Below are 11378 nucleotides of genomic sequence, written 5' to 3' on the forward strand. Positions count from 1 at the left end.
AGACGAAGAATTTGTTTGGTCTTTTCTTTTTTTCTTTCTTTTTTTGTGGTGCCCACTTCTGTGACATAAATAATAATAAAGCTTACAAAGTCTTGGAGCTTCTCCCCAGTTGGCATGGGTTTTTCTTTACCTCTAATTAAAACCCAGAACAATAGTTTCCCACTTAGCATTATACAGAGAAAAGTTCTTGTAAGATCAATATTTTCAGATGTTGGACAATAAAACTCACTCTGAGATCAACACTTTGTGTGCTGAATTAATCAAGAGGAAAGCAAATGAAGGTACTTCTGTAGTAGAAATCAAAAACCTTGAAAATGAGAAGGACTCTTCTGACACCAAATCACCTTCATGGGTGTATCTAACAATGTGAATTGCCAACAAAACAAGAAAAGGGCTGTTTCCTGTCTCAGGCACTGGTGGTACAGGTAGGATGTGCCTCGGTGATCATTTTACTCTTGAGAGTAGAAAGGCTTACACTGCCCAGTAAAGAAAATAAAATTCAATGTCATCAAGAAACAGCTAACCTGAAGTATATATATATATGTATGTACATGTATTACCTGTCTTTGCTAGTTTTTTCTAGTAGCTGTAAATTTAACTCAGTGCTGAGTGCCTGATTAAACAGAACACAGAATAAATGACTGCATTTTTTAGTAGAAAGGTGTTAATGCAGCGCAGGGAACTTTGGAAAGGCCTGAGGGTGAAACTGTCTCCTAATGTGGGGATGGAGGTTGGCCTGGGTGAAGCACAGCCCTTCCTCACTACCCTGGCATGGCAGGACAGCACCAGGCAGGGCTGTGCCTGTGGATGAAGTGAAGGAAAACCAGGGACTTTGTTTAGTCCTCCCTAGACTTATTAATTTGAAGATTCAAACCTATCACAGGATCTGACTGACTCTCCTTGTCTTCCTGGGAAGAAAAATATTGGTACAAGTTCATTCCTGAAGAGCTCTTCAATTCCTGTCTGAGAAAATAATTAAGAGAGAAAGCCCAATTGGAGAGTTCTTCGGTGGATTACAGGGGTGCCATTATGGGATGTAAATGAGGTGGCAGAACTCCATTCAGAGGTTGCACCAACTCCAAGCAAGGAGCTGGTTTGTATTGCTATTGGTTCTCTAATGGGAGCACAACAAGCAACAAAACCCCCCTGCTAATTGCTGAGGGCAGAGTCTCTGAGATCCAGGTTAATTCAGCCAGTCACAGAAAACAGCTTGGCAAAAAGTAACATTTATCTGGCAGCTGTTGTGAATGTGGCCAGAATGACCCTCAGCCTGCAGCACTGCAGGAAGCTGCAGGTAGAATCTCAGCAGCTGCTGTTTGAAAACTCACCTTTTATGTGACTTGCTCTTAGTAATTCTTTTCAACATAAAAATCAGAATTCCAGTCTAATTCTGTAAGTTTCTACTTGTAGAGGTAGCCCTTAATGTCACTGAAATCAGGGGAAATTAATTCTAGAACAAGAAGTGGTTTACATGATGGGAACTGGACCCATCTATTCCCAGACAAGGACCACAATGCCCAGGCAGGGGCAACGGGTGCAGACCAATTGTGTAAATAATTTTTTGAATTCCCTGTGCTACCCTAAGGAAATCCTGCACATTTTTTTTACATCTGGACCAGAGCTTACAATACTTGTGAGATGAGTCTTATATTTGCCAAGTTCCTGAAGATGCCCTGATGAAATGCCGTTTTCTGTGGTTTTGCCAGCTGTGACTTGCAGACCTGCTGGGAGTTTTATCCAAACATCACCCTGTCCCTGACAGGTCTGTTTTCATCCCCACACCAGTCTGTGAACACAAAATGTTTCCATGGAGGTGCCTGGTTTGGCAGGGCAGTAGCTTGTTTTCCAATGCAGCATCCCAGTAAAAGATGGGTTACAAAGGACTTCACCAGTACAGGTAACTGCTCGTGCTTTTCATCCCATCAAACTCAGGGATACTTTACTACTCAGGGTGGAACCTGGTTGCACTGACATTCACAGCCTTTTGAATGATTTTTGAAATGTTTGAAGTGGGTTTTTTTGAAGTTCAAGGTCCTTTTGCAGTTTTCCCAGAACAGTCAGGCAAAGATGATGCTGAGAGAAGATGAATGACCCCCCTCTATGTTTAAGTAGTCAAATGTGCAGCCAACAGTAAATGGTAGAAGCGCCTCCCAGGAAATGAAAGCATTCCCTACACCATGGCCTCGCTACCTGTGCAGAGCTCCAGAGAAGCTGCCTGCAAGGATGAACTTTGCCTCCTCATTCCCCTCCTCACAGGGACATCTCATCTTGTAATCATTAATGAGCCGTCCCTGTAATGGAGGAGTGACTGTACAGCCTGGAGATCGCCCGGCCCTGCCTCGGGAAACCAGAAACCTCCGAAAATGTCGAGCAGGTATCACAAAGCAGCGGCCGATGGCAACCTGGACCTCTTGAAAGAAGCCACTAGGAAAGACCTCAACACTTCAGACGAAGATGGGATGACACCCACCCTTCTGGCAGCCTACCATGGGTATCTGGAGGCTCTGGAAATCATATGCCGGAGGGGGTAAGTCAACCAGCCTCCATTGCTGAAAGCTTGTGGCTCAGAGCTACAGTTAGTGCTCGTGTTTCTCATGCCCCCATGAGCTCAGACCCAAAAGGCTGAAAATCACAGTAATTTCTTTCAATGAATTGCCAAGAATTGTTCCTTCATTCACAGTGGTTTAGGCCCAAAGCCTGTGAGGGGTGGTCTGTTGGTGAGGTCCCATCGGCATCGGCAGGACCACACTGAATCTGGAGCCTGCAGGGACTGGGACTGGGTGGGACTTTGCCTCACTGTAATGCAGGAGAAAGTGGCCTTTTGATGATTTCCTTGAGACAGGCCTCACAGAGAAATGCATTGTTCAAAATATTTTTAGCTAAAAAGATCTCCCATTGGCTTCCAAAGTGCAGCCGGTAGACACTTGTGAAGATTTAGTGCTGTCCAGGGGCAAGTCACAACTGAGAGGTTTGAAACAGTAGCATCTAAGATGGTTATTTCTCTGTTTTTCATGGCATTAACAACTACCATCGTGCTAAAGCTGAAAACACTATTTTTTTCAGAGGCTGTGATAGGATCCTTGTAAACCAGGAAAAAAAATTAGGAAAAGAAAAAAAGAAAGAAGGTTTTCTACAGGGTTATTTTCTAATAGTAATATTGCTGTATCATACATGTCCTACATGATTAAAATGGCTTATTGAAATATTAATTACCTCCTTTTAAGCTGTGATTCTGTATTAAAATCTGATAAAAGAAAATCTGCTCTTGTGTAGAGATACAATTAATGAAATGTTCTTTCTGGGCTGAGATGAAGATTAAGTTGACCTGTATTTCCATTGAAAATAGTTTAAAGCAAATTGGAGAGAGAAGTTGAATAAGTATTTGGAGGTCTCTGAGTTTTATTAAAAATGGAGTTGAAAAAAATGGTTTTTCCTAGATTTGCTTTATAGCTCATTGAGCTCAGGTGTGGCTGTAGTATCACAATAAAAAAGACCTTTGGACTGTGTGGTTATTGCTGTGTCCTCAGGAGAAGCAAAGATTGATTGACAATTTTTCAACTTCTGTAATTAAGGAAGCTTTAGGGGAATACCTAGTCATTAAGGTTTGCCCCTGAACAACTAGCTAGGAAATATATAAGAAAAATAATATCTAACTCTTTTTCTTTGGGACAGTTTTGCACTCAAAATCTTCAAATATATGCATTCACCTCTACATTAATCTAAGATTTGTTGGTGTGATCAGTGGTTGTCAGAGATATGGCTGTAGCCTCACTGGTTTTCTTGGGAGAAGTTGAATTTTGAAAGGCTTACAATCTGTTCTCCAGTCAATTAATGTTTTCTTGTGAGAAAGTATTTTAATTGTTTCTAACAAATTTGTCATTTCCTTGAAGAGGTTTCCTGACAAAGGCTCTGAGGTACAGGGTGGGTTTCTTTAGAGTGGTTGCAGATTTTAGGACTCTCAAGCTTGCCACACATTCAGCCCTTGGAAAGCGTAGCAATGCTTACAATAAACCCCTTTCATCTTGAAACAATTCATCTTCCCAGGCGTCAGGAGACATTTTCTCTTCTTGTCTTGCAGGTACATTATTAAAAGCAGCACCAAGTAGCAGAATCTGCTCTCTTTTGAGGGAGCCTTTTTCTTGGGAAAGCAGGGAAAGGAGGAGCATGAGAACCCAAAGTAGCTGTCAAATCTTATTCAAAGTCCGACTGAGCTGGGAACAGCCATTCTAGTTTGTCAATTGTTTGAGACTCAAAGGCTGGCAGGTTCCAGAGGGAAAAGAGACCACAGACAGCTGGGAAGGGACCTGGGGGAGGCCGGATGATCCAGCGCTTCCAAGGCTCGGGATAACACAGCCTGTTTGCTAATGTGGGAATTCAGGAATCCAGCACGTTTGGCCACAGTCAGGCTCTCCCCAGGGCAGAGGCACTGGAGCAGGAATATGTACACATGGTTTCCACATGTGTGAGTGGAGAAACTTTGATCCTCAGCTGCCACCTCCCTGTGCCAGAGCCTGCACTCCCACAGCCACTCCCGCTCGCTGTTGTTCCCCAGCAGAGCAGCGTTCACGGGGCACCCTGACCTTGCTCCTGCCTGGGGCACTTCAGGCTGAGGGATGTGGTCAGATTTGGCCCTCAACGAACCTGGTAGTGCTTTCCTTCAGGGACACTCAAAGCCAGAGAGATCAGTGCCTGAAGGATATTTTGCGGCAAGACGTGCCACTCCTTTCGTAGTACTTCCAAGGCTTGAAATGCTTGAATTCCCAAGGGCAGAAATTCTCCTTGTAAATTTGGTCCCTGGCTCTGAAGTTGTTAAGGATTTTGGGCTGCTGTGGCTGCCTTGGTTGTTGGTCACAAGAGGCCACAAGCCCTGTTCTGAACACTGCTAGTGTTGATCCTGCCAAACGTGTATCGAAACATTCCAGCTGACTCTTGTCTGCAGGCAGCAGTTCAGCGTGAAGTCAGTGCAAGAGTTAAAAATAAAGCAATACTTTTCACTGGCTTTAAATTCAATCGGAAAATGTGTCCTTTTATTTTCAAATGAGCTTCTGCTTTTCAAATCCCCACGAGCAAAAGCAGCCAAAGGAGAACAAAAGAGCTGAAGAAAAACAATGGCATCTGTCTGGGTTTAAACTAACAGCAGTGGAGACAAATGTGTAATCAGGGCTTTACTCTTAATCATTTACCTATTACTTACCCCAAAAGTTACTGCATGTACTCATTACATATGTATCACTGTGGTCAGTGAGGAAACCTCCTAATATTGTCCCTGCATTTCACACGCAAAACGGAAGAGTCACCAAAACCCCTTTGAAATATTCCATGCAAAAGCTATTGAAACAGTTTTGCCAGTAATTCCAATGAGAGTAAGTCAAAGCCTGAGCCCACTTTGAGCTGCCAGATCCTGGGATGACAAAGGAAATACCCTGGCTGTGTTATGGGGAGATGGATAAGCAGGCACACCCAGCCCTGTGAGCTCGTTTAATTCACAGACAGGCAGGATTTAGAGCTTGTGCCACACACGCAGCTCAGGGCTCGTGTAAGTGGGTGCAGCCCCGCTGCAGTGGCAGGAGCCCAGCTGACCCATTGTCACTGGGCTGTTCTCCTCAGAGCAGAGCAGAGCAGAGCAGAGCTGAGTGTTTGGTGTCTGATCAATCCCAGTGCCGTGTGTGGGAACACCTAGCTCACTGTGTGCTGTTTTCCTTGTCAGAGGCGACCCGGACAAGTGTGACATCTGGGGGAACACTCCTCTCCACCACGCTGCCTGCAACGGCCACCTCCACTGTGTTTCCTTTTTGATCAACTTCGGTGCCAACATCTTTGCTCTGGACAATGATCTGCGCACTCCCCTGGAGGCGGCTGCCAGCAGGGACCGCAAGGAGTGCGTCCAGATCCTGGACAAAGCGGCCACTGAGCAGATCATGCTCAACCCCAAGAAGGTCTCCAAACAAAAAGCACAGGCCCAGAGGAACGCTGAGAAACAAATCAAGGAGTGTGAGAGACGCCAAGAGAAACACCAGCATGAGATGAACCGGAATTACATGAAAGAAAAGGCTGGCACAGTGAATTCTTCCAGAGGAACGCACTCCAGAGTAAAGCTGCCCGGTCTCTTTGCTTCCAACACCACAGGTACTTTTTCCAAAAACCTGAAAGATACCTTGAAACTGAAGGCAAAAAAGACAGCTGGCAGCACAAGAAGCCAGGAAACACAAAGAAATGACCAAGAAGATGATACAGGCCGGAGAAATGTGATGCATTTGTTTGATGAGAAAGAGGAGGATGAGTTACTGAATGACCTTGATGAGAAAAACGTCGCTGATAGTAACAGTCAGCTCTCCATTTTCCAGAGGCCGGGCCTTGGCAAGATCGTGTTTGGAAGGAATTTGGCTGCAAATGTAAATCCTGAAACTGTGCCTTCTGAGAAAGAAGGTATCAGCTTTACAATGTCCAGTGAGCTCTTCCAGTATGAAAATGCTGAGAATGGCAGGGAAGATGATGCTGAAAATGGTGCTGATATCCCTTGGAATGAGGAAGAAGTGGTTTGGGACGACGAGGAAGCAGAGAACACACCCCTTGAAGTGTTTCTGGCATCACAGATGCTGGATGAGTTTCTTCCAGTCTTCATGAGGGAAAAAATTGATTTAGATGCCCTGATGCTGTGTTCAGATGAAGATCTACAGAGCATTCAGATGGAACTTGGGCCAAGAAAGAAAGTCCTGAATGCTGTGAATAAAAGAAAACAGGCACTCAAGAACCCTGGAAAAACTGTAGATACTTGCTTATAAATTATGCAATTCCTGTCAGATATCTGCTAAAGCAAAAGGCAGAGAGGTTACCAATTGCTTTAGAAAGTACAGCAGGGACAAAGATTTTTCTCTCTGCATAGATGGCTGTGGTGAACAGGATATTAAGTTAAGCATATTCTGTTGAAAAGAAAGAATGTGAAGGTAAAAACTCAAAAAACTTTTTCTCCCTGATCTGTTTATGGGGTTTGGATTTCTTTTGGTCCAAATAATTTAAAATATCAGTGAAGGCAAGCCATGCTACATTCCTTTATAAAGCCCTTCCTTATTTTCTCCAAAACAAGAACGCAAAGAGCATTCTCAGAGCTTGAGAGCTTTGAGTTTTCTCTCTTTGCTTCTGTTTGTTCTGATCACTACAAACAGCTCTTCCTGGTACTGATAACATGTTAGAAATAGCATCTGAATCCTAATTTCAGCTGTGGTTTGTTGACTCTAATCACCTCTGAATGAATGTAAATGAGACTAATTTGCAGCAAGTTTCGTATTTTTGACTAATAAAGTTTTTACTACTGAATTGATAATAATTTAAAAATACATGAAGTATCTTGCCAAGAGATGTTCAGTTTGGGTTGTATTTTCTTTTCTCATCTCATTAGACTGGATCCAATTGCCACAACCCATCATGTCCTAAATGTCATCAAGACTGCAATACTTTTAACTACGAGAAGCTAAGGTTTAATTTTCAATATTTTGGATCTGTTTTGGTGTACCCTCAGCCGGGTTCCTACGGGCTGCATTTACCATGCAAAGTCCCAGAAACGAGGATTCATATCACACACCCAATTCCTGTGGTTATTGTCAGACTTAGCCTGAGAACTGTGTATAACACACACAGAGCTCATGAAAAGGAAAAGGAGACTGTGCTGCTGTGGAAACTCCTGTTCTTCACAGTCTGGAGGCATTCCCAGCAGGGTTCCCTTCATCTCCCTCTCAGACCTGTTCCTTTCAGAAGCCAGCACTATCAGATATGAATTAATCGCTCCTGTTGAGTTTTGTGAATCTAGTAAGGTGTTTGGAGCAGCTCTGGCTAAGATTACAGATTTTAGATGCACATTTATTAGCAGAACATTTATCTTTAAATCTCCTTCTATAGCTTTCCATTAGGCAGCTATGATATTTTCCTTAGGGGTATACTGCATTTGTGGACACTAATCCTAGTTAATGATCTGGGTTTTTTCATGTTTCTTCTTTCTATATCATCTTGTGACTTTGATTTGTATATCACAATACCTTTCCTTGGCTGGACTTTACACTGCATTCTTTCCTTTTTGGGTTCCTGTACTGCAGCAGGCTGATATTTTCTTCTATTAGGCAATCACAACAAAGTCCTGCTCTGTGCAACCTTCCATGATTGCTGTGCTCAGCACAGTCATTGAATCAGGCACCCTCCTCCCAGACTGTGTTGTTAACCTGCTGGGCTGCTTTCATTTTGGCTAAGAAATCACCCAATGCTTAACAAAGCAGCAAGGAAACAATGAATCTTACATACTTGAAGGCATCCAAAAAGTGGATTTTAAATCCTCCTTCCCTATCCTGGAGATGCAGATGCTTCCCATTCCTCCTGGCAGCCACAGAAGAGACAAACCCAGCCTCATCTGCCTCAGCACCCTCCAATCCCTGCAGCTGCAGCAGATGAATTCCACTCTGGGTTGACACAAGGTCTGTCCTGCTCTGACAGCTCTGACAGTGCAAAGTGCTGAGCATAATGAACCTTTTTCAGGCCAGATTTTAAATAACTGGATTAGATTGATTTATCCTGGAATTGCTTGCAAAAAACTCCAAGTGTGCAAACGCCTGTCACTGATGGGAGTCAAATGTAGGTAGAAGACAAGGCACTTCAGGGGGAATCAGGACCCAAGTATCTCTAAATTGCACTGAAAATCTGCCTCTTTGCTTACTCATCTGCAGCCTCTGACAAGCAGAAATAACAGTCAGTTTATGTGCAGATGGTGTCTGCTCAGTTGTCAGAGGCATCCTGTGTTCAGGCATGTCCTTACATATTCCCACTGACTCTATGGAGCTGGAATGAGCAGCACCAGACCTGTAGGAGTCCCTCATCCCTCAGAAACTGCATCAAGAGAGTGAAGAAGCCCCAGAGCTCCCCATATGATACTTATTTTTAGGCAACTGAATCAACCCCATTTTTCAGTTTTTATTCTTTTTAATTAAAAAGGTGCAGTAGTGCTAACCCTTTTCTTGGGTTAAAACTAGAAACTAATCCAAAACCAGAAAAGTAACAGACAACAAAATGAAGCTGAAGAAAAACAGTAGTATTTATTTAATTTTAATATAAATGCAAGTTACACCATTTCTTGATCCACTAATTTGTAAGAGAAGGAAACACGGAAATTGATGCTATTCTTTCCCCTCAAAAAACTTAAGGATGGCATCCAAGCAATTCCCATTGTAACTGAACCCATTCCTCTTCCTGACATCAGAGGTACAACACTGAACCTCCCCCTGCCAATGAAAGCTGAGAACACTGGGGGGGTTTTCAGAACCAGCTCTTCGGGCTGGCTCCATCTACTTTTTAAAGTGCATAGTCCGTAGGAGAGTAGGTGTGAAAATAAACCAGACTTGTCTTCTTCCCCAAACACGATGTTTCACCTCAGATTACAGATCTTGTGTTACACAAGGCCCAGGACTGGGGGATATTGCCATAAATAGTGCATTTCCATGCAGCTCCATACACGGCTTTCATGTTTGCCTCACGTTAGTGCAGTTCTCCAGCACTGAAGTAACACAACTGAGTCAATACACACACACACACTCCTGAACACCTCAGAAAGGATGAAGAGGAAACGAGACGTAAAAATAGAAGGGTAATTTTGCTACAATTAAAATGCAAAAGCTCATAGAGAAATGTCTGTTGTTCTTTCCGATGGAATAAACAGGATCAGGGGAGTTCAACTTCTATCCACACGAGCACATCCTTTGTCCCTATTCTCTTACTGCTCTGATACCTTTTCTATGCTACCTCTGCAAGTTACAAACTGCCACTTACTACTTTTTTCCCCACTAGCTTACACCAGGCTTCTAACTGGGAGTATTATTTACATCACACCTGCACTGTACTCATTAACCTCTTCCATACTTCCCTCTGCACCACCAAGGGCTTTAATGCCACCTGCTTCTGAACCTCCTTCCTCTTGCTCCACTCTATTCTGCTGGCTCTGTGTCATCTCTTCCACAGCATGAAGAGACACTTAATAGCCTGCATGAAATAATATGCAAATAGAAATAAAATTTCCCAAGGCACAGCTCTAGCCTGAGACAGGAATTTGTTTCCAGGGCAATAGCTGTTTTCCAGCAGATGCTCGATCTCTTGCAAGGCAGTTGCATAACAGCACAAAACTGGAACTCTTCCTTATGTCACTGGGTTCCTCTGCCAGGGAAGGATCATGAAAATTCCTGCCCCAGCTAATATTTGGGATAACAGAACAATTATTAATTGAGGCATGGTACAGCCAAACTGAAAATATTTGCCTGTACACTTGAAGTTTATTGTACTGAAATGCGTTTGTGTGGTTCCAACCTTCAAGTAATTTAGAAAGAGAACTTACAGGCACCAGAGGTTAACAGCAAAATCTCCCCACAGAACAGAGATAAAAGTTAAATCAAAACACATTTTAATTCTCATATGAAAATGGCAGCACCCCACCAAGGAAGGAACTAAGGGAGGTACTGAGCAGAAATCTAACAGTGTGGAAGCATAATTATTTATATAAACTCCCATTCAGACCTGTGCTCTTCAGTGAAAAACCATTGGGTCTGGGGGTGGGGAAGATGGACTGCAAGGGGTGAAAATAAAAATGGTGACGTCCAGGTCCCAGTGTCAGTTGGAAGGGAAGGAATGTCCAGGAGTCACAGGTGGGCTGTGTTCCCAGGAGACCCAAGACAAGGTTACTGTCACTGGAGCACTGAAACCCACAGCTGCATTTAAAGTACCATCACAGGCAAATATGATGCCAGAGTCCATTGTCCAAACTGCTGTATTTTAGAGCAGTATGAATCACCTCTCTAAAAACCAGAAATCTACAGAAAGACTTCACCTACATAAATAATTAGGGAGGAAAGGCATAGATTCCAGAATGACACCAAAATATGTAAAGATACCCTAGTTAGTATCACTGCAAACATCTGATACTTGCTGTTACAAGAGAGGTCCATTTATTAGCAATACTGCAGGTATTTGAGACTTGCAATCACAAAATTTTAGAAATTAGTTGATTGCTGAAATTTTACTTTTTATTCTTTACTCTTCTAGAAGGACCACTTTCAGATGAGATTGTTGCCTTTCTTGTTAACAAAGGATCCAAGGAAACTCAGTGCAAACCATTCTCTTGCCCTCATTGGCATTGCAGACTCCCCTTTAGTTGGCAGCTGACCACGCATCATAAACAAATTTTGCTGCTACTGCATCTTCAACAGCCATCCCTGTAAAAGAATTAAAGGCATCTTCAAACAGTTCTCCAGCTGTACCAACAATTTAGCATCAGAAGGCAACAGAAAGACGCAGGAAATTATCTAAGTGGGAAGGAACAGGAATTATTCCCCATCCCAAACACTCTACATTCA

The 11378-nt window shown here is 43.1% G+C and overlaps 2 protein-coding genes across 2 annotated transcripts in view; one reads left to right on the plus strand and one right to left on the minus strand.

Annotated features, from left to right (window-relative positions):
- The first annotated feature begins 2231 nt into the window (after nt 1-2231).
- Nucleotides 2232-6782, plus strand: ANKS4B (ankyrin repeat and sterile alpha motif domain containing 4B). The gene is made up of 2 exons (XM_027900233.1): nt 2232-2527; nt 5708-6782. Exons 1-2 carry the CDS (start codon nt 2364-2366, stop codon nt 6780-6782), a joined length of 1239 nt encoding a protein of 412 aa, XP_027756034.1. The 5' UTR covers nt 2232-2363.
- A 4171-nt stretch (nt 6783-10953) lies between these two features.
- CRYM (crystallin mu) overlaps nt 10954-11378 on the minus strand; it is a 12125-nt gene continuing 11700 nt past the window's right edge. The window contains exon 8 of the mRNA XM_027900228.1: nt 10954-11237. Coding sequence (XP_027756029.1) covers nt 11173-11237 — 65 coding nt within the window. The 3' untranslated portion in view covers nt 10954-11172. The remainder of the gene's footprint in view (nt 11238-11378) is intronic.

The sequence above is a fragment of the Empidonax traillii genome, unplaced genomic scaffold (assembly GCF_003031625.1).
Source record: "Empidonax traillii isolate 1590-97213 ecotype Southwest subspecies unplaced genomic scaffold, ASM303162v1 scaffold715:size483424, whole genome shotgun sequence".
In the NCBI taxonomy this organism is placed as follows: Eukaryota; Metazoa; Chordata; class Aves; order Passeriformes; family Tyrannidae; genus Empidonax; species Empidonax traillii.